At 48.0% G+C, this 18,172-nt stretch overlaps 1 protein-coding gene across 1 annotated transcript; it reads right to left on the reverse strand.

Moving 5' to 3' along the window:
- Positions 1–5,361: 5,361 nt before the first annotated feature.
- Positions 5,362–17,405, reverse strand: DUSP3 (dual specificity phosphatase 3). The gene is made up of 3 exons (XM_007955202.1): positions 17,281–17,405; positions 13,077–13,303; positions 5,362–5,561 (listed from the first exon to the last, which is right to left on the reverse strand). Exons 1-3 carry the CDS (start codon positions 17,403–17,405, stop codon positions 5,362–5,364), a joined length of 552 nt encoding a protein of 183 aa, XP_007953393.1.
- Positions 17,406–18,172: the final 767 nt, after the last annotated feature.

Below are 18,172 nucleotides of genomic sequence, written 5' to 3' on the forward strand. Positions count from 1 at the left end.
TTCAAACCCACCAGCCACTCCTCGGAAGGAAGATGGGGCAATCTACTTCCGTAGTGATACTGCCTCGGAAACCCAAGGAGGGGTCGCTATGAGTCGGGGTCCGACTCGATGGCACATAACAACAACATATATATATATAAAGATGATGCTGCCAGAAAGGTTAGACAAACAGTGAGCTAGCCTAACTGCCTCAGTCACAGATGAGGGCTTGGGGGCTAGACAGGCTCTTTCACTGCCAGGGTCTTTCTGCTGGAAAAAGACACACTGATCATCCACTTTCTCTGAGTTTTTAAATTCAGGCAGAAAGGGCAATGCTTACCCTCAGGGAGACATTAGGTATGCAGTGCTAGACTTCCTGCCTGCCTTTCCTGGCTTGAGTGTCGAAGGCTGGCGTGTTGCTATGATGCTCAGCAGAGCTCCCAGACTGACAGCTAGGAAGGCCTGCTGATCCACTTCCAAACACCGGCCAGTGAAACCCCATGGACCACAATGGGCCTACTGGTAATTGATCCTGGGGCTGGTCCAGGACCATGAAGCATTTTGTTTTCATTGTGCCTGGGGAACCCAAGAGTTGGGGACCGAATCAACAGCAGCTAACAACTCATGGTGAAATGTAAAGCTTTTGGAGCAAGGACGGAGCCTTCAAAGCACACAGGTTAAGGGCCTTGGCTGCTAACTGAAAGGGCAGTGGTTCAAACACATCAGCTGCTCCACGGGAGAAAGATGTGGGCAGTCTGCTTCCGTAAACATTACAGCCTTGGAAACCCTATGGGGCAGTTCTACTCAGTCCTATTGGGTCTCTATGAGTTAGCATTGATGCAACAGGTTTTTGGTTTGGGGCTTGGAAGTGTTTTAGGACTGCCCGTTCCCAGGATCACTCATATCCCAAAATGCCACCCAAACATCTTCAAAGGAGGCCACCAGAAAACTAGACTGTCTCTCTAGTCTCTTACTTTCTTAGGAACCTGAATCTTACTTTCCTCATCCAAGGTGGGCCATTCTACCCATGAAATCTTCCTAGCACAAAAATGTCTGGCAGTGCAGACATGTTCAACAAAGAGTCACTGCATAAATATAATCGTTAAGGAACCTATAACTAGCTCAGGAGGGCTACTTTTTTTAGACAATTCTAAAAAATTTTATGTTAGAGAAAGCAAATACAAAAGCTAAGCATTAAAATGTAAAAGAAAATCAAGTGTGGTAAGAAGAACAAAAAAGACCATTTCTTTATAATGTAAGACATTTATTTTTGGTTACAATTTTTTGTTTTAACACTGATTTGTGATACAACAGACATTAAGCTTTCTTTTTAAACAACTGGACAGCTCACCCTTTTCTTTCCAGGAAATGCATTCTTTCACAATCAAACTACCCAAAAAAGGTGGCAGGAGGTAAGAGGGGACAAAAAGTAAGCTTCATTCCACTGGTCTCAACTTGAGATGGCTTCTCTATTTCTAATCAAGATAAAAATCTTAACTTGGAAGGACCATCATTGTTAATTCCTCAATGATTCTGACAAAGAAATCTTCCTGCGAGAGAAGAGCATATCTTCACAAATGAGATCAGTGCTTATCTTAACTAAAAACGTTAGCATCTTAAACTTGTGACTCCAGAGGTACCCACATTCCCACTTCAAACCATCCATCACCGCAGGTGCAACAGCACCACCTGCTGGCCACAATGTTATTTGTACATACACTATCATTGTCAGTGGCATTAAATCCCAAGTGGGGATTCTTAGAGAATTCTACAAAGTCAGAGCCAGAAGGAACCTGCATCTTCCAGATGAGGCCCCGTGTTTGAATGATGTTGGCTCCTGCTCTCAATATGAGTCAGAAAACCATCCCAGGGAAAGCTGTACTGCTTTAATATTAAGACCATTTGGCACCCTAATTTTGCCTGGATGGGGCTCTATTAATCAAAGAAAGGGATCAAGGCGGGGGGAGGGTGGATAGGGAGGCATCCCATGTTTCCACTCCATCACTTCCCAGGAGGTAGGAAGCTGTCCAAGCACAGATCACACCCCCAGCTGGGTGTGTGTCAGCTCTTACACAGTAAAATTTTGTTTTCTTTTACTTCCTGGGTTAAATCTCATGAAGTAAGTATAGGATTTCTGAGACTAAAGAAATCCCAAACTCTCAGCATAAAAATAGCTCCCCAATAAAGGCAGTCACCTCCCAATAACCTTTTCTGTCTGAGGTTTCCACAAAGAGGCCTTGGAGAGGTCCTTATTAAATAGTCTTAGCCCTTAAAGGCCAGTCTCAACCACACCAACCTGCTGTGTTCACTTACGTAGCTTTGACTGTCCATGTGGAGGACCACTGCCTGACGTGGGAGGGGACCCCAGCCTAGCTCCTGAGCCTCATCCTGGGGGATGTGCTAGCTCTCTTCCACCCTTATCCCCACCACCGCTGGCAAACACAGCTTGAGGGGTGTCCTCTGGGAGCCTTGTGCACCTAGGGTGGGTCAAGGATATGTGGAGCCCACCAGACAATCCCAGGGTAGGGGCTGAAGGACCAGGGACTTAAGTCTTGAGGAAGAACCCCAAAACTAAACCCACCGCCCTCAAGTCAATTCCAACTCACTGCAACCCTGTAGGACAGAGTAGTAACTCTTTACAGAAGGTTGCTTTACAGAAGCAGACTGCCACATCTGTTTCCCACAGACCAGCTAATGGGTTCGAACCGCTGACCTTACAGTCAGCAGCTGAGCTTGAGGAAAAGCATGGTGTGAAAGGAAGACTTCAGCCTCAGAGAGCAGGAGGCCTGAAGTTGTGCCTCCACTCTGCCTCAAACAGCCAGGCAGCCCTAGAGGTCACACCTTTAATCATTTTGAGCCCAGTTTTTTTTTTTCTTTAAGGTAACAAAACACTAATAAGCTCTAGTAACTTTACAAGGTTATGGTGAGGCTCAAGTTAGGTGAAACGGGAAAGTTATCTGAGAACTGGAAAGTGAGGTACATAGTTTAGAGCTGTGGCTATGTCACTCAGGTGGGTCTGGCTGGACAGCTAGCTCTCTAGAAAAGAGGACAGAGTCCTGTTTCCTCCATGACCACAGGGCTGCTGTGGTCACAGAAGGAAAGAGGACAGAAGTGAACCTCCCGAGACAGCCAGGTCCCTGAAGAGCAGCCTCACACCATGAGCGAAGCCCTAAGGCACCCCCTGCTTCCATCGGAGCCCAGTCTCCTTTTCCTAGATGGAAACTCCTCGGTAAACTTCAGAAAAGGCACATTCACCATCCTGACATGGTAACACTTCTTAAACTTAAATTTAAAATTAAATTTCAAATATTCAACAAAAATCCCTGATAGTTCAGGTAAGACTCCTTTGCAAACCTCTGCAAGTGGTCCTACCACAAATTCAGGCTCCTAGGAGCTTAGCAGACCCATAGAACAACGTCCTACATGCCCTACCTAAATTTGCATTAAAAAATAAGGGGGGGGGTTAATTCCACAAAGTTCTATCAGACACCTCTGTGCTGGGTGCTGGAGGCGTGCTTGACCACCACACCTCTGCCCTTAGGAACCCTGGAGAGAAATAGCTTGGCATCAGTTTTCCTAATGACAACAATTCAAAACCCTAACAAGACTGTTCAAAGCACAACTCTTAAATTCTAACAAATGTGCACACACATGGGAGTGTAAGTGCTAGAGCGTTCCAACCACATCCTAAGGGAAGTCCTAAAAGAGGTTGCTCGCCACGTTTGTTTCTGCCCTGCTGAATCAGTGTTACACCCAAGGCTCAGGAATCTTGCACAGGCCCCAGGGAGGGGAAGAACCACCTGTAAGTGGGCAGACCGTGAGCCTGGGACTGCTCCTTCCCCAGCTCTTCCTCAGGCTTTGGGCTGTGTTTCCGAGAGACACGCCCCCAGCCCACCCCCACGTACATGCTGTAATTGGCCAACTTCCTCCCTCAGCTCCTGGAATAGCAACCCAGACAAAAAGCAGTTAGCACGAGTGGCTTGGGCTTGCCAACGCTATAATTCAGGACAGAACCCTTGTAATTCTCCAAATGGTGGGGTCTTTAAATAGGCTGGACTTCAACACCCTGTTTTCTAAAAAAGAAAAATACAGCCTTGTCCAAGGCTTCACTCTTCTAACAAATGACGTGAAATGGTCCGACACTATGAATTCTGCACCTAAGCCTTCCAGAGTCGCACTGTTAAAATTCTATGGATTTAGGAGAGTCCTCCAGGGGTATATGTTAGCCCAGTTAGGCCTCTTTGTTTAGGCATCTTTAATCCTAAGGAAATACTTGAAATATCTTCTGTGGGAATGAATTTCTGTCCACTGACAACTGGCAGATACTGCTACCCCACACTTCAGACCAGTGGCGTCACTAGGGTTGGTGTCACCTGGTGCAGCATTTCATGGTATCACAGCCCCCTCCATGGACTCCTCCCTTACCAAACCATACAGAATCCTTACTAATGTTTTTTTGTACCAATGTTGCCTGTAAATTGTAATCGCCGTGTATCACTGAATGTAACGGCAGTAGTAGTGACATAAACAACTAGCAAAATTAAAATGACACCTTTAAATAACAAGAGTGTGTGCAGACGAAACCACGTGATTCAAAGCATCACTGTAATTGGGTAATAATGACAGCTCGGACTGGAGTGCATTAGAAGGTTCAAAAAGTAGATCAGCACAGAGCATTATTAGCCTTTTTCATCAGCTGGGCTTACAAAACCTGTTCCTGTTGTTGTAACTACAGGAATATTTTTATTTAAAAAAAAAATAATAAACTTATGCTGAAATGCCACACAAAGGTTTTATAGACATTTTGGCATCACCCCCTCTGGCAGTATCATGCGGTGTGGCCCACACGCCCCTAGTGACGCCACTGCTTCAAACCTCATGATGTGGCCCTACCTGTGAGCAGGGTGTGGAAGGCTGTGAGATCAAGGAGCAAAGACATGGTGGGCAGAGAGGGGCCTGTGTTTGCATAGTTCTTTCACTAGAGCTCAAGATGCCATGGTCCCCATTCAGGAGAGAACCTGGGCGTGGGGCAAAGGTCATGAGGTGCCCCTGTGAGCATCCACAGAGCTCCTGCCCTGGCTCACTGAGGAGAAGCGTGCATGGCACAGGCCTGTTGCTCTGGGCCCCCACCTTGGGGAGAGAACATCAGAAATTACAGGAACAGGACACACCAGGGAGCAAGGGTGTGCTTCTCAGCAAGCTTCTTTATGTGCTCCTCAAGGGGGAAGTGGCCCAGGGCCGTGCTGGACAGACTCACTGGCAAGTGCCTGGTGATGCTAGGAGCAGGGTACACTGGGATTCCTAAACATGGCAGCTTGGGACACTCACCCAGGGCCTCCCCTGTTGGCCTCTAGAAGAGGGGCAGTGGGGGGCACCCTGGAGTTACAATTTCCCCTCCTTGACAAGTCTGTCATTGAGATGGCAGAGTTGGGCCAGGAAACCATCGTTGGGGCCAATCTCACGGTTCTGCCTCACGATGCTCAGAGCAGACTTGACGTCCATCTTCTGACGCATCATGAGGTACGCGATGAGTAGAGTCGGGGAGCGGCTGTAACCTTCCCGGCAGTGGACAAGCACTCGGCCTGGAAAGAATAGGGAAAACATCATGAGCTGAGATGTCTAATCACATCACAACCCTAGTCCATGAAACTCTTCCATGAAACGCAAACAAAAACCACAATGCGATGCTGTTGTGTGCCCACCAGAATGGCTAAATGAAAAAGATGGAAAACACAAAATGTTTGTGAGGATGTGGTATTAGAATCCTAATACATGACTGGAGGGGTGTTGCCTGGTACAACCAGTTAGGAAAACTGTCTGGTTGTATCTACTAAAGCTGAACACACGCATCCCTATGATCCAGCAATTCCACTCCCAGGTACATGACCACAGAAGATGTACACATGTTCACTACAAAAATACACCAGAATGTTTATAGTGGCAGATGATGTATGTCTGCTGATTCCAACTCTAAATGTCTTTGCCGACACCAACTGCAACTAGTCATTTCAACTCTCTGCTATTGGGACACTAACTGCAATGCTGTTGTCCTGACCTCAACCACCAGAGTTACGTCAGACCTCACTGTCCTCTCCACTGCCAAGTCTGCCCAAGACTTCAGACACCAGTCAGAAGCTCAGGGATCCAAGGACACCTGCACTTCTGACCAACTAGCTACAAATTCAGAGGTTCTCGCTACCCCCTCAGCTCCACAAGGGCAAGGATGTCTGTCTGTTCTGCCCCGAGCCACACCTGTAGCACTCGGCAAAGGAACAAAGGAACGAATGGCAAGGAGATGGCGGAGGGCATCATCAGAGAAGTCCCAACAGGTCAGGGGAAGAATTCTCTCTCCATGCCTGCCCCGAGAGGTCCTCAGCACTTCTCACATGCACCATCCTGACATCACCAAACTGAGCTCTCCGGCTCTCTGCCCTCACCACCACCAATCCACACACCTTTCTAATACAAATATGACCTGCCACCATTTGTAGGGTAGAGTCTAGTCTCCAAGGTATGGCTCACAAGGCCAACTTCCCATGGCTACAACACCTTTCCATGTTCTTTTCCATCTCTGTGCCTTTGCATACACTGTTCCCTCCATATGGAACATCCTCTCGCTGTTGACTATCTTCATCCCTTAAGACTCTGTGGTGGTTATGTTTGTGTGCCAACTCAGCTGGGCCTGGTTGAGTGGCTGGGCAGCTGGTCGTAGTTATTCCCCATGATGAGACTGGCAATCAACTCCATGGTGGGATCTACCAAAAGCAGCTGAGTAGCTAGCTGCCTTTGGGATGTGGTCTGCTTCCTGTATTTAAGGAGAAGCCTTGGGGATAGTCTCTAGCTTACAGCATGCTTGGACCCTGTGTGTAGCCATGTCATTGTTCAGCAGCCTGCCATGTTCTGCCGACCTTGAGACTTACAATGGACTTGAATTAATGGCCTGCTGTGTGGTTTGGTAACATTGGGACTGTGCCATTTTATTTGTCGACCTTGGGCTTGTTAGCCTCAGCAGCCAGCAGCTGTCTGAGTGAAGAAAAGCCTCTAGCTTCAGTGGGCTGGCAGCAAGAGGCAGAGCTGAAACCCAAGGTCGAGGGGCTTTCACACAGCCCCTAAAGCCTGGCACTTTGAACTCTGACTTCTAGCCTCCAAACTATAAGAGAATAAGCTCCTATTTGTTCAAGCCATCCCATTTGTGGTATATTTCTGTCAGAGAGGCACTAGGTAACCAGAACAGACTCCATCAGGAATTGCCATGGTCAGCATAGAGACTTGGAAGCCAAATTTTCAAAGTCATATAAACCTGGGTTTAAATTTTAACTTGCTGGTTATTAACTATTTGACCCACTTAACCACAGAGGAAGGAGCCCTCTGGTGGTACAACAGAAAGCGCTCAGCTGCTTCTGTGAAGATTTATAGCCTTGGAAACCCTATGGCACAGTCCTACCTGTCTGACAGGGTCTCTATGACTCAGAATCGACTCAATGGTAATGGGTTTTATTTTGTTTTGTTAATCTCACGGTTCTTCAGTTTTCATATCTACGCAATTAGTGCCCAGTGCACAAGGTGGTTAAGGTTAAACAAGACAACATATAAAGCTCTTAGGCTAGTGCTGGTTTACAGGAGCACATGCAGTAACTATTCCCCAACAGTGATTCCTCGGGTGGCACCGAGTACATCCACTAGTACAGCAGCCTGAGTCCTGTGTTACTGTTGGCCACACAGAGATCAACTCTCCTCTTCCAGATTGTGAATTCCGTAAGGGGAAAAACTGTGGAGTATTGATTTTTAGATGCCCCTGCAATCTCTGGCACATACTAAATGCTCTGTAAATATATGCTGCCTAACCTAGTGAATGATTACCCACAAATGTCTCTGTTGTTGTTGTTAGATAACATCGAGTTGGCGCCGACTCATAGCAAACCTAGGTACAACAGAACGAAACACTGCCCAGTCCTGTGCCAGCCTCACAGAACAAAACGCTGCCTAGTCCTGTGCCAGCCTCACAATCCTTGCTATACGTGAGCCCATCTTTGCAGCCACTGTGTCAATCCATCTTGTTGAGAGCCTTCCCCTTTTTTGCTGACCCTGCACTTTACGAAGCATGATATCATTCTCCAGGGAATGGTCTCTTCTGACAACATGACCAAAGTAGGTGAGACGAAGTCTGGTCATTCTTGCTTCCAAGGAGCATTCCAGCTGCACTTCTTCCAGGACAGATCTGTCCATTCTTCTGGCAGCCCTTGGTACTTTCAGTAATCTTTGCCAACACCACAACTTAAAAGCATCAACTCTTCTTCCATCTTCCTTGGCTCGTTGTCTGGGTTTCACATGCATATGAGCTGATTGAAAATACCATGGCTTGGGTTGGATGCACCTTAGTCTTCAAAGAGACATTTTTGCTCTTCAGGACTTTAAAGAGGTCTTTTGCAGCAGATTTTACCCAGTGCAAATCCTAATGATGTGGATGGAGTAAAGCTTTTGGGAGCTCCACTTACTGATGTGGCACAACTCAAAATGAGAAGAAACAGCTGCAAACATCCATTAATAATCGAACACAGAATGTATGAAGTATGAATCTAGGAAAATTAGAAGTTGTCAAAAATGAAATGGAACGCATAAAGATTGATATCCTTGGCATTAGTGAGTGAAAATGGACTGGTTTTGGCCATTCTGAATCGCACAACCATATGACCTACTATGCCAGGAATGACAATTTGAAGAGGAATGGTATCGTGTTTGTCGTCACAAGGACTGTTTCAAGATCTGTCCTGAAGTACAATGCTGTCAGTGAGAGGATGATATCCAAATGCCTACAAGGAAAACCAGTTAATACTGCTATTACTCAAATTTATGCACCAACCACCAAAGCCAAAGATGAGGAAACTGAAGATTTTTACCAATTTCTGCAGTCTGAAATTAATCAAACATGCAATCAAGATGTGTTAATTATTACTAGTGACTGGAATGCAACAGTTAGAAACAAAGAAGAATCACCAGTAGTTGTAAAATGTGGCCTTGGTGATAGGAATAATGCTGGAGATCACATGATAGAATTCTGCAAGACCAACAACTTAACTCATTGCAAATATCTTTTTCAACAACACAAACAGCAGCTATACATGTGGACCTCACCAGGTGGAATACACAGGAATCAGATCTACTACATCTGTAGAAACAGGTGATGGAGAAGCTTAATATCTTCAGCCAAAACAAGGTCAGGACCTGACTGTGGAACAGACCATCAACTGCTCATATGCAAGCTGAAGATAATTAAAACAAGTCCACAAGAGCCAAAATATGACCTTGGTTTTATCCTTCCTGAATTTAGAGAACATCTAAAGAATAGATTTGAAGCACTGAACACCAGTGAGTGAAAACCAGAGGAATTACAGGATGACATCAAGAACATCATCCACGAAGAAAGCAAAAGGTCATTAAAATGACAGGAAAGGAAGACAAGACAAAATGGATGTCCTAAGAGACTCTGAAACTTGCCCTTGTACAGAGAGTCGCTAAAGGAAATGGAAGAAATGACAAGATAAAAGAGCTGAATAGAAAATTTCAAAGAGCAGCTTTAGAAGACAAAGTTAATTATTACAATGAAATGTGCAAAGACCTGGAGTTAGAAAACCAAAAGAAGAACATGCTTGGTATTTCTCACACTGAAAGAACCAAAGAAAAAATTTAAGCCTCAAGTTGCAATATTAAAAGATTCTATGGGCAATACACTGAATGATGCAGGAAACATCAAAAGAAGACGGAAGGAATACACAGAGTCTGTAGCAAAAAGAATTGGTCAGTGTTGATCCATTTCAGGAGGTGGCATATGATCAAGAACCAATGGTACTGAAGGAAGAAGTCGAAGCTGCACTGAAGAAATTGGCAAAAAACAAGGCTCCAGGAATTGACAGACCACTCATTGAGATATTTCAACAAACGGATGTGCTAGAAGTGCTTACTTGGCTATGCCAAGAAATTCAGAAGACAGCTACCTGGCCAACTGACTGGAAGAGATCCATATTTGTACCCAATCCAAAGAAAGGTGATCCCACACAATGTGGAAATTATCAAGCAATACTGTTAATATTGCATGCAAGCAAAATCTTGCTGAAGGCAATCCAAAAATGGTTGCAGCAGTATATTGACAGGGAAATTCCAGAAATGCAAGCTGGATTCAGAAGAGGACATGGAATGAGGGGGGATATCACTGTTGATGTCAGATGGATCTTGTCTGAAAGCAAAGAATACCAGAAAGATGTTTGCTTGTGTTTTATTGACTATGCAAAAGCATTTGATTGTGTAGATCATAACAACTCATGGATAACATTGAGAAGAAGGGGAATTCCAGAACACTTAACTGTGCTCATGAGGAACCTGTACACAGACCAGGAGGCTGTCATTCCAACAGAACAAGGGGATACTACTGCATGGTTTAAAATCAGGAAAGGAGGGTATCAGGTTGTATCCTTTTGCCATACTTATTCAATCTGTATGCTGAACATATAATCTGAGAAGCTGGACTATATGAAGAAGAGTGTGGGATCAGGATTAATAACCTGTGATATGCAGATGACACAACTTTGCTTGCTGAAAATTAAGATGATTTGAAGCACTTATTGATGAAGATTAAAGACACCAGCCTGCAGTGTGGATTATATCTCAACATAAAGAAAACAAAAAATTCCCACAACTGGACCAAGAAGCAACATCATGATAAATGGAGAAAAGATTGAAGTTGTTGTTGTTAGGGGCTGTCAAGTCACTTCCAACTCATAGCAACTCTATGTACAACAGGACAAAACACTGCCTGGTCCTGCACCTTCCTCACAATCATCGCTATGTTCAAGCCCATTGTTGCAGCCACCGTGTCAATCCGTCTTGTTGAGAGTCTTCCTCTTTTTCGCTGACCCTCTACTTTACCAAACATGATGTCCTCCTCTGGGGACCGTTCCCTCCTGATAACATGACCAAAGCACATGAGATGAAGTCTTGCCATCCTCACTTCCAAGGAGCATTCTGAACCTACTTCTTCCAAGACAGGTAAGTTTGTTCTGGCAGTCCATGGTATATTCAACATTTATGCCAACATCATAATGCAAAAGTATCAATTTTTCTTTTGTCTTCCTTATAAATTGTCCAGATTTCACATGCATATGAGGTGATTGAAAAGACCATGGCTTGGGTCAGATGCACTTTAGTTCTCAAAGTGACATCTTTGCTTTTTAACACAAAGGAGGTCTTTTGCAGATTTGCCCAATGCAGTATGTTGTTTGACTGCTGCTTCCATGGGTGCTGATTGTGGATACAAGTAAAATGAAAGGAAATCTGCTAGCCTAGAGTCAAACATAGCCTCTTCTGCTCCATCACCCCCAAAACACTTTATTTTTCTAATACTTCCCAAATCAGAGAGCAGGAAGTCTTCCACTTTGCTCCCATTCACTTTCCAGCTAGTTGCCCCAAAGCACTCAGAGTGGAGCCCCCCTGGCCCTGTCCTGGGAGTCAGACCCTCTGCAGAGCAGCCACCTTTCCACCTCAATGTACTCTGTGTTCCCAGGTCACACAGAGCCTACTCGGGGGAGGTTTTCAACATCCCATGCTTCCGGGCCCAGCACAGATGCCACTTCCTCCAAGAAGCCTCCCTTGATGTTCCTGGGTGGAAGTGACTACTCCCTCCTTTGAGAACCCCTGACTATTCCACCAGCTCTCCTGGTGATGGGCTCCTTCGGCGCCCATGGCCCAGAGCTATGCACACAGAGGAAGGCCAGGGTGTTTCTTGTGACTCACTAGGCCAGCTGATCTCAGGAGCACCTACACTTGGCATTAGAGCCCACGGAATTCACTTCTGTCCCTCGTCGGGTAAGTATTCACAGTACACCTAGCATGTGCCCGATACTATATTAGGTTCTGGGGAGACAGATAAGGGGCACAGTGGACCAAACCTGAGAGAAGATTTCATGGAAGAAGAGGGGACACTTATATCCAGCACTAAGTACAGGGTGGAGTTTGCCAGAGGACAGGGAGAGAGAGGCAGAGAGGACTTTCTAGACTGAAACCCCAGCCCACCTGGGCTAATGCAGGAGAACACAAAAAGTCAAGCTGTACAGAAAGAGGAAGCAAAGTCACAGAGGTCTAAGTCCACTGCTGGATAGGAAGAGCAAAAGAGCCCTTTGTTCTCCATCAATACAGAGGGAGGAGTTCAGGGCTGCTGGAGTGGAGGAGGGGAGCTCTGGTGGCGTAGTGCCTAAGGCATTTGACTGCTAACCAGAAGGCTGGTGGTTCAAACTCACCAGCCACTCCTCGGAAGGAAGACTGGGCAATCTACTTTCCTACAGATATTGCCTCGGAAACCCAAGGAGGGGTCACTATGAGCGGAATCCAACTTGACGGAATTGAGTTTGGTTCAGTTTTTGGTTTGGAGTGGAGGGTGCTGGGCTGGGCTAAGGGGTGACAGGGACATGACGTGAAGGGCCTGACAGTGAAGCCCACAGGTTCCCTGGTGTCCTGGGCCCCAGCCAGTGGTCTGCTAAACTCAGCTTGCTAGAAATTGTTCAGATGGGGAGGCTGCTGAGCACAGAAGCATCAGTGTAGCAGAGACAGGCTAGAGTCAGGGGACAAGGCCCATCGCAGCTCAATGGGAGGTCGCCTCCTCCTGGAGGGCTTAAGGTGGGGAGGAGGAAGAGGTTGTAAGAAGCAGCAAAAGATAAAGGGAGGAGCCGAGAGAAACAAACAGAGAACAGAAAGGGCCAGAGACCCAGCCTGCTGAATCGCTATCTGTGTTGTCTGGCCTAACACTGTTTCTCTCTGGGGTGGGCAGGCCCCTCAGCAGCTCTGCCTCAGTCTTATCTTATGTTCAGGAGCTGCAGAAAGCATTTTATACGTGGCTAGAAAAGAACCCTCAGGGAAAATCAAATCAAACACCAGGACCCCAGGTTGCCATCATGTGTCTTACAAGGTCCCAAAAGCACTTAGTCATCCACCATAAGAGATGGGAAACCAGGGGGTTTCCAAGAGGAGGTCTGTGTGGCCCGTTTTCTGTAAGGACAGTCCAGCCAAAACTGTCTCACATTTTTTTTTTTCCTGGGCAGCAGGCTCCTTACCATTCTTTTGAGCCAGGGCCTGGTCAATGAAGTCTGCGGCCTTTTCAAAGAAGGCGCCGAGGTTGAACTCCTGTGTGTCGTTGGCCTTGATGCCCAAGTAGGTGATGCCGGAGTCCTTGTAGAAGTTGGCATTGGTGTTGACATGCATGAAGGACCTGCCCTCAGCAGCGTTCAGGACGTGGGTGATGCCCAGTTTCTGCAGCTTGGGGATGTCTTGAGCCACAGACCTGGATAGGAGACAGCGCAAGGGATGATAAAAGGATTACTGACAGCACTAATGGGAAGAAGACAGGGAAGGAGCTAAGCCCTGCAGCAAAGCAAGGAAACCCTCTACGGTCCGGCCCTGCCAGCTTCTCCAGCCTCATTTCATGACCCTTGCCCCACTGCAACCCTATCGGATAACCAGCAGCTTCTCCAAATAGACCCAGCCGTTCATGCCCATTCTGCCCTCCGGCTGGAGTGTCCTCCCCCACCTTCTCTGTGGACAGGCCCCCTCTCATCTTTCACCCTGTCTGCAAATACTGTCTGCAGTATTTCCCCATCTCCCCTCCATTCCATCACGCTCCCTATACCGTGGTGGCTAAAAACGGACCCTGGAGCCGAATTGCCTGGCTCGGAGTCCAGCTCTGCCACTTATCAGCCAGGCAACCTTGAGCAGGGTACTTAACTTTTCTGTGCCTCAGTTTCCCTCTCCATAAAAATGGGGGTGATCATAATAGAACCTACTCCCTGCAGTTGTTTTGAGCGTTAACTCCACAGACAGAGCCTGACACATGACAGGTGATAGCTACTATTCAAACAAGGAACCCTGGTGGCGCAGTGGTTAAGCCCTCAGAAGCTAACCCTAGATGTCAGTGGTTCGAACCCACCAGTTGCTCCAAGGAAGAAAGATGTGATGGTCTGCTTCCATAAAGATTACAGCCTTGGAAACCCTGCGGGGCAGTTCTATTCTGTCCTATAGAAATGGCAATGGATCTATTGGAACTCTCTGCTGTGTGTGCTCATTTCCATGTTCAGGCTGTGCGCTCCTAGAGGGAGGACGCCTGGCTGCTTCAGGTGTGTATCTCCAGCACCTGCTACAGGATGTGGCACACAGAAGGTGCCGGGTACACAAGCAGTGAATGAGTGAAGGAGGAGGAAACTGTCACATGCCAGGCAGACCGTGTCCTTGCTTGGCTTATCAAGTGCAAGTGCTCTCTCCCATCCCACAGCGGTATCCTTCCTGCCACCCTCCACTAGCCGTCTTGCTGGAGCTCTCCTGGCTGAATTAGCACGGGAGGAGCAACTGAATTAAGAATGTTACGAACTACTAGATCTGAATAGTCCGATGGCCCATTTATTTCATCTCACAACATCTCAATTCAAATGGCAGTTTACACTTTCACCCACACGATCTGGATTGTCCAACCCAGGTCCACAAGGAAGGAAGGACAGCGGTATCTGGACCTGACAGAGCTCAACTCTGACCCCCACAGGACAGGCGGAAGGATGCGAGTGTGCTCACATGGGCTGCTGAGCAGTGGAGCAGAGAGCAGACTTGGTTTCCTGACACCCAGCTGGCTGCCTTCCACCCCCTCTGCCTACTGTGCCCACATCAACTGCAAAACCCAGAGGCCCAGAAAGCGTGGCCCACACAGGCTCCATCTGTGCCAGGCAAGGCCATGGATGGAATCCTGGTTTTGCTAAGGGGCTCCCAGTGGGTGAAGAACCCAAGTCATCTTAACACTAGGTGCTCAGTTGATCCTCCCTGCTAAGTCCCCACCCCTCAGTCAAGGTCAGCTTTGCCTGGGGGAAGGGATATGTTTTCTAGGGTGGCCATCAGAACTTGTCACTCTGGCTACCCCCAGACATTCACGTCCCCACTGAGGATGTGGTGACAGTGGCATCTTGTCAGCTCAACCCTAGCTGAGCATGCAAATTGCCCAAAAGAGCAGGGTTCTCCTTTGTATCAAGGCCCACTTGCTGTGTGGGTGGTTTGGGGGGGTGGTCCTCAGAATTCTGCAAGTATTAGGGCCTTTGGCAGAGACTATGGGAGTCTGTTTTAGCTGTTGCTGCTCACAATACCACACACGACTATAAAGCAGTGGCCAAGAGAAAACATGACAATAAGATAATGAGCTTTGGGTTGTTATGCTCACCATCATTAGCCATCAGACAGATGCAAATCCAAAGAACAGGGAGATACCATCTCACCCCAGAATTAACAGCAAGTTTAAAAAAAAAAAAAAAAAAGTTAAAAAAAAAAATGCTGGGTGTAGAGAGACTGGAACCCCATACACTGATGGTAGGGACTATGACATGGTACAATCATTGTGGAGAGCAGAATGGCACTTCTTCAAAAATTTGGAAACAGAAATACCATATGACCCAGCAATCCTACACTAGGTATATATCCTAGAGAAATAAAAGCTGTGACACGAGCAGATATATGCACACCCATGTACACTGCAGCACTATTCACAATAGTAAAAAGATGAAAACAACCTTAGTGCCTACCAACAGATAAAGGGATTAACAACCCATGGTACATACACACAAGGAACACTACATACTTGCAATGTTAAAACATAAATGATAAATATGCAAGAGACTTCATAACATGGGTGAACCTAGAGGACATTATGCTGAGTGAAATTAGTTAATCCCAAAAGGACAAATATTATATGAGACCACTACTGTAAAAAGTGAAGAAAAGGTTTACACACAGAATCATTCTTTGAAGTTTACCAGGATGGGAGGGGAAAGCAGGGTAAATCAATAACTAGAGGGGAGACAGGTATTAACTTGGGTAAAGATAAAGGAAATAAGGCACAAATGATCAAGGCAAAGGAAGACATGGGAAGAGCACAAGAATTAAAAGCAACAAAGGTGAATACTCTTAGGTACACAATCCAGCAATAGCAACAACCACGAACTAGCCTGAAGAGCAGCTCCTGTTTGTCTCCCTTCTCCAACACTAATTCAACAGCCAACAAACTCATCCACCAGCGTCATTATCACTGTTACTGAAAGTAATGAGCAGCACGGGCGCCTGAAACACAGTAGGTACTCAATACGGTGAACAAACGGTGGTGGATGAGGCCCAGGGCAGTCCTAGGCAGGCTAAGGCGCAGGTACTGATCTGGGAAGGAGGATACAGGGTGAACAAGACATTGATTCTGTCCTCCCAGTCCCTCAGCCTCTCTAGGGTAAAAGGGTAATTTCTCCAGGGTAAGTAATTTCCTCCAGCGTAAAAGGACAGCCATGGGTTACTTCCGCGTTTCCAACAGGCGGTTCTTGGGTCAATGGAACTTAGAAAGTTTCTAACAGTCCTCAGAATCTCATGAAAATCCAACTGAAGCCTTCTCCAGGCTGTACCCACGTGCTAATTCATTCTTTGCTTTGGGCTGCATTTCAGCATCTCTCAGAATGGTTAACACTGGCTTTCTCTCCTGTTGCTGGGAAATTCTTACCAGAGTTTGACTAAGAGGGAAATTTCCCCGTTTTGGTCATGGGACCTTAGAAGTCATAAATAACAAATGCATTTCCTGGCAATGAGAAGGTCGGGGGTCTTTTCTAGGTGAAGGGTCAGGTCCTTACGAGGTCTATCACTGCACTGTTCTAGAACCCCATGTAAATCGAACCCTATCCGGACGGCGGGAGAAGGGACGAGGAAATTGCAGCCTAGCTCTCTGGATCTCTGTTCGGGAGATTTCGATTCCCGGGTCTGAGCCTGCCGAGTCGGAAAGTTCCAAGCCCGATTGTGACGTCACCCCGTTGCCATGGCAGCGAAGGCAGACATTCCGCGGTGACCTCACTGCAGACCAGGCAGCTGTCACATGACGCGCAGGCAGGAGACTGACCGGCCCGGCGACAGCAGACCACCTGTTCAATGAATGCAGAAGCCCGACCCCGCCCAAGGCCGATCCGCTGGCGGTCGGAGGCTTTTGGCCCGACGCCGAGCTGGCCGGGTGGCCTACCGGATCCCGGGTCCCCCGGGCTCCATGCACCCAGCGAACCGGAGACCCAGCGCTGATGCAGGGCGGGGCCCAGCCCCTCCGCCCCCCGGAGCCGGGATTTGCCTCGGGTCCCCCTCCCCCGCCCCGCCGCTGTTCGGAAAGGGCCGACCACGCCCGGGCTCCGCGATCCGCGCCTCGCGGCACCTCGATCCCGGCTTTCCGGTGGGCGGGGCGCCCGGGGAGGGCGGGCGGCTGGGGCGACTCACGCGTTGCCCACGTAGATCCTTGGGGTGACCTCGTTGCAGGGCTGGCTCGGGAGGCTGTAGCAGCCGCTGCCGTCCGAGAGCAGATCGTTGAGGTCCTGCACCGAGAGCTCGCGCGGGCCCGCCATGGCGGCGGCCGGGCCCTGCACGCCGGGACAGGAGCGAGCGAAGGGAACAGGCGCCGGGTCAGCTGGGCCGGGACTCCCGCGCCGAGACCCGCCCCGTCCCGCCCTGGGGGCGGGCCCCGCCGCGCGCGGGAAGCTGCGGAGCGCTAGGCGCCGCAGCGCCCGCAACCACCCGCGCTCCATTTCGCAGTAATACGGCGCCGGGAGCCGAGCAGACACGCCCGAAGACCCCTGGGCCTGTCCTCGGGGGCGGAAATACCGCCACTTTGGAGTTTAGGGGTCCTCTCCCCACTCCCAGCTAAGACATTTTCTTTATCGTTGTTAACTGGGAAGTGCAGTAACTTCCTTCACCAGAGCAAATGCAGGACGCAATAAATGCTACTATTGACGGAGGTGCACCCACGTGTCGGTCAGTTTTCTGGATGACAGGGACCCCGGCTTCTGTTTCTGAGCTCTCACTCTGCTGTGGACCAGCAGTATTAACATCACCCAGGGAGCCCGTCGGAAATGCAGGTTCTCCGCACAGGTCCAGACCAGCGAAATCAGAGTATGCAATTACCAAGATCCCTGAGGATTCCTGTGAAAGTTAAAGTTTGAGAAGCTCTGCTCTGGGGCACAGAGTTTCAACACTCATTTAGAGTCCACATGGTGCTTCAAAGCTTGGCTGGGATCAATGCAGTCAGCCTTGGGATTCTGAGCCTCAGTTTGTTCGGAAATGGCTAGAACACTACCACCTCACTGCCATGGAGTCATTTCCGACCCATAGCGAC

This window comes from Orycteropus afer, unplaced genomic scaffold (assembly GCF_000298275.1).
Source record: "Orycteropus afer afer isolate SDZICR_OR568_19922 unplaced genomic scaffold, OryAfe1.0 scaffold00495, whole genome shotgun sequence".
NCBI lineage: Eukaryota > Metazoa > Chordata > Mammalia > Tubulidentata > Orycteropodidae > Orycteropus > Orycteropus afer.

What these genes read in the sequence shown, in the direction of transcription:
- DUSP3 (XM_007955202.1), bottom strand. Translation starts at nt 17,405, where the DNA reads ATGGCGGGCCCGCGCGAGCTCTCGGTGCAGGACCTCAACGATCTGCTC. An exon ending in AGGATCTACGTGGGCAACGC is followed by an intron (nt 13,304 to 17,280) that starts GTGAGTCGCCCC and finishes TCTCCTATCCAG; the next exon opens with GTCTGTGGCTCAAGACATCC. An exon ending in GGCCCTGGCTCAAAAGAATG is followed by an intron (nt 5,562 to 13,076) that starts GTAAGGAGCCTG and finishes TATTCTTTCCAG; the next exon opens with GCCGAGTGCTTGTCCACTGC.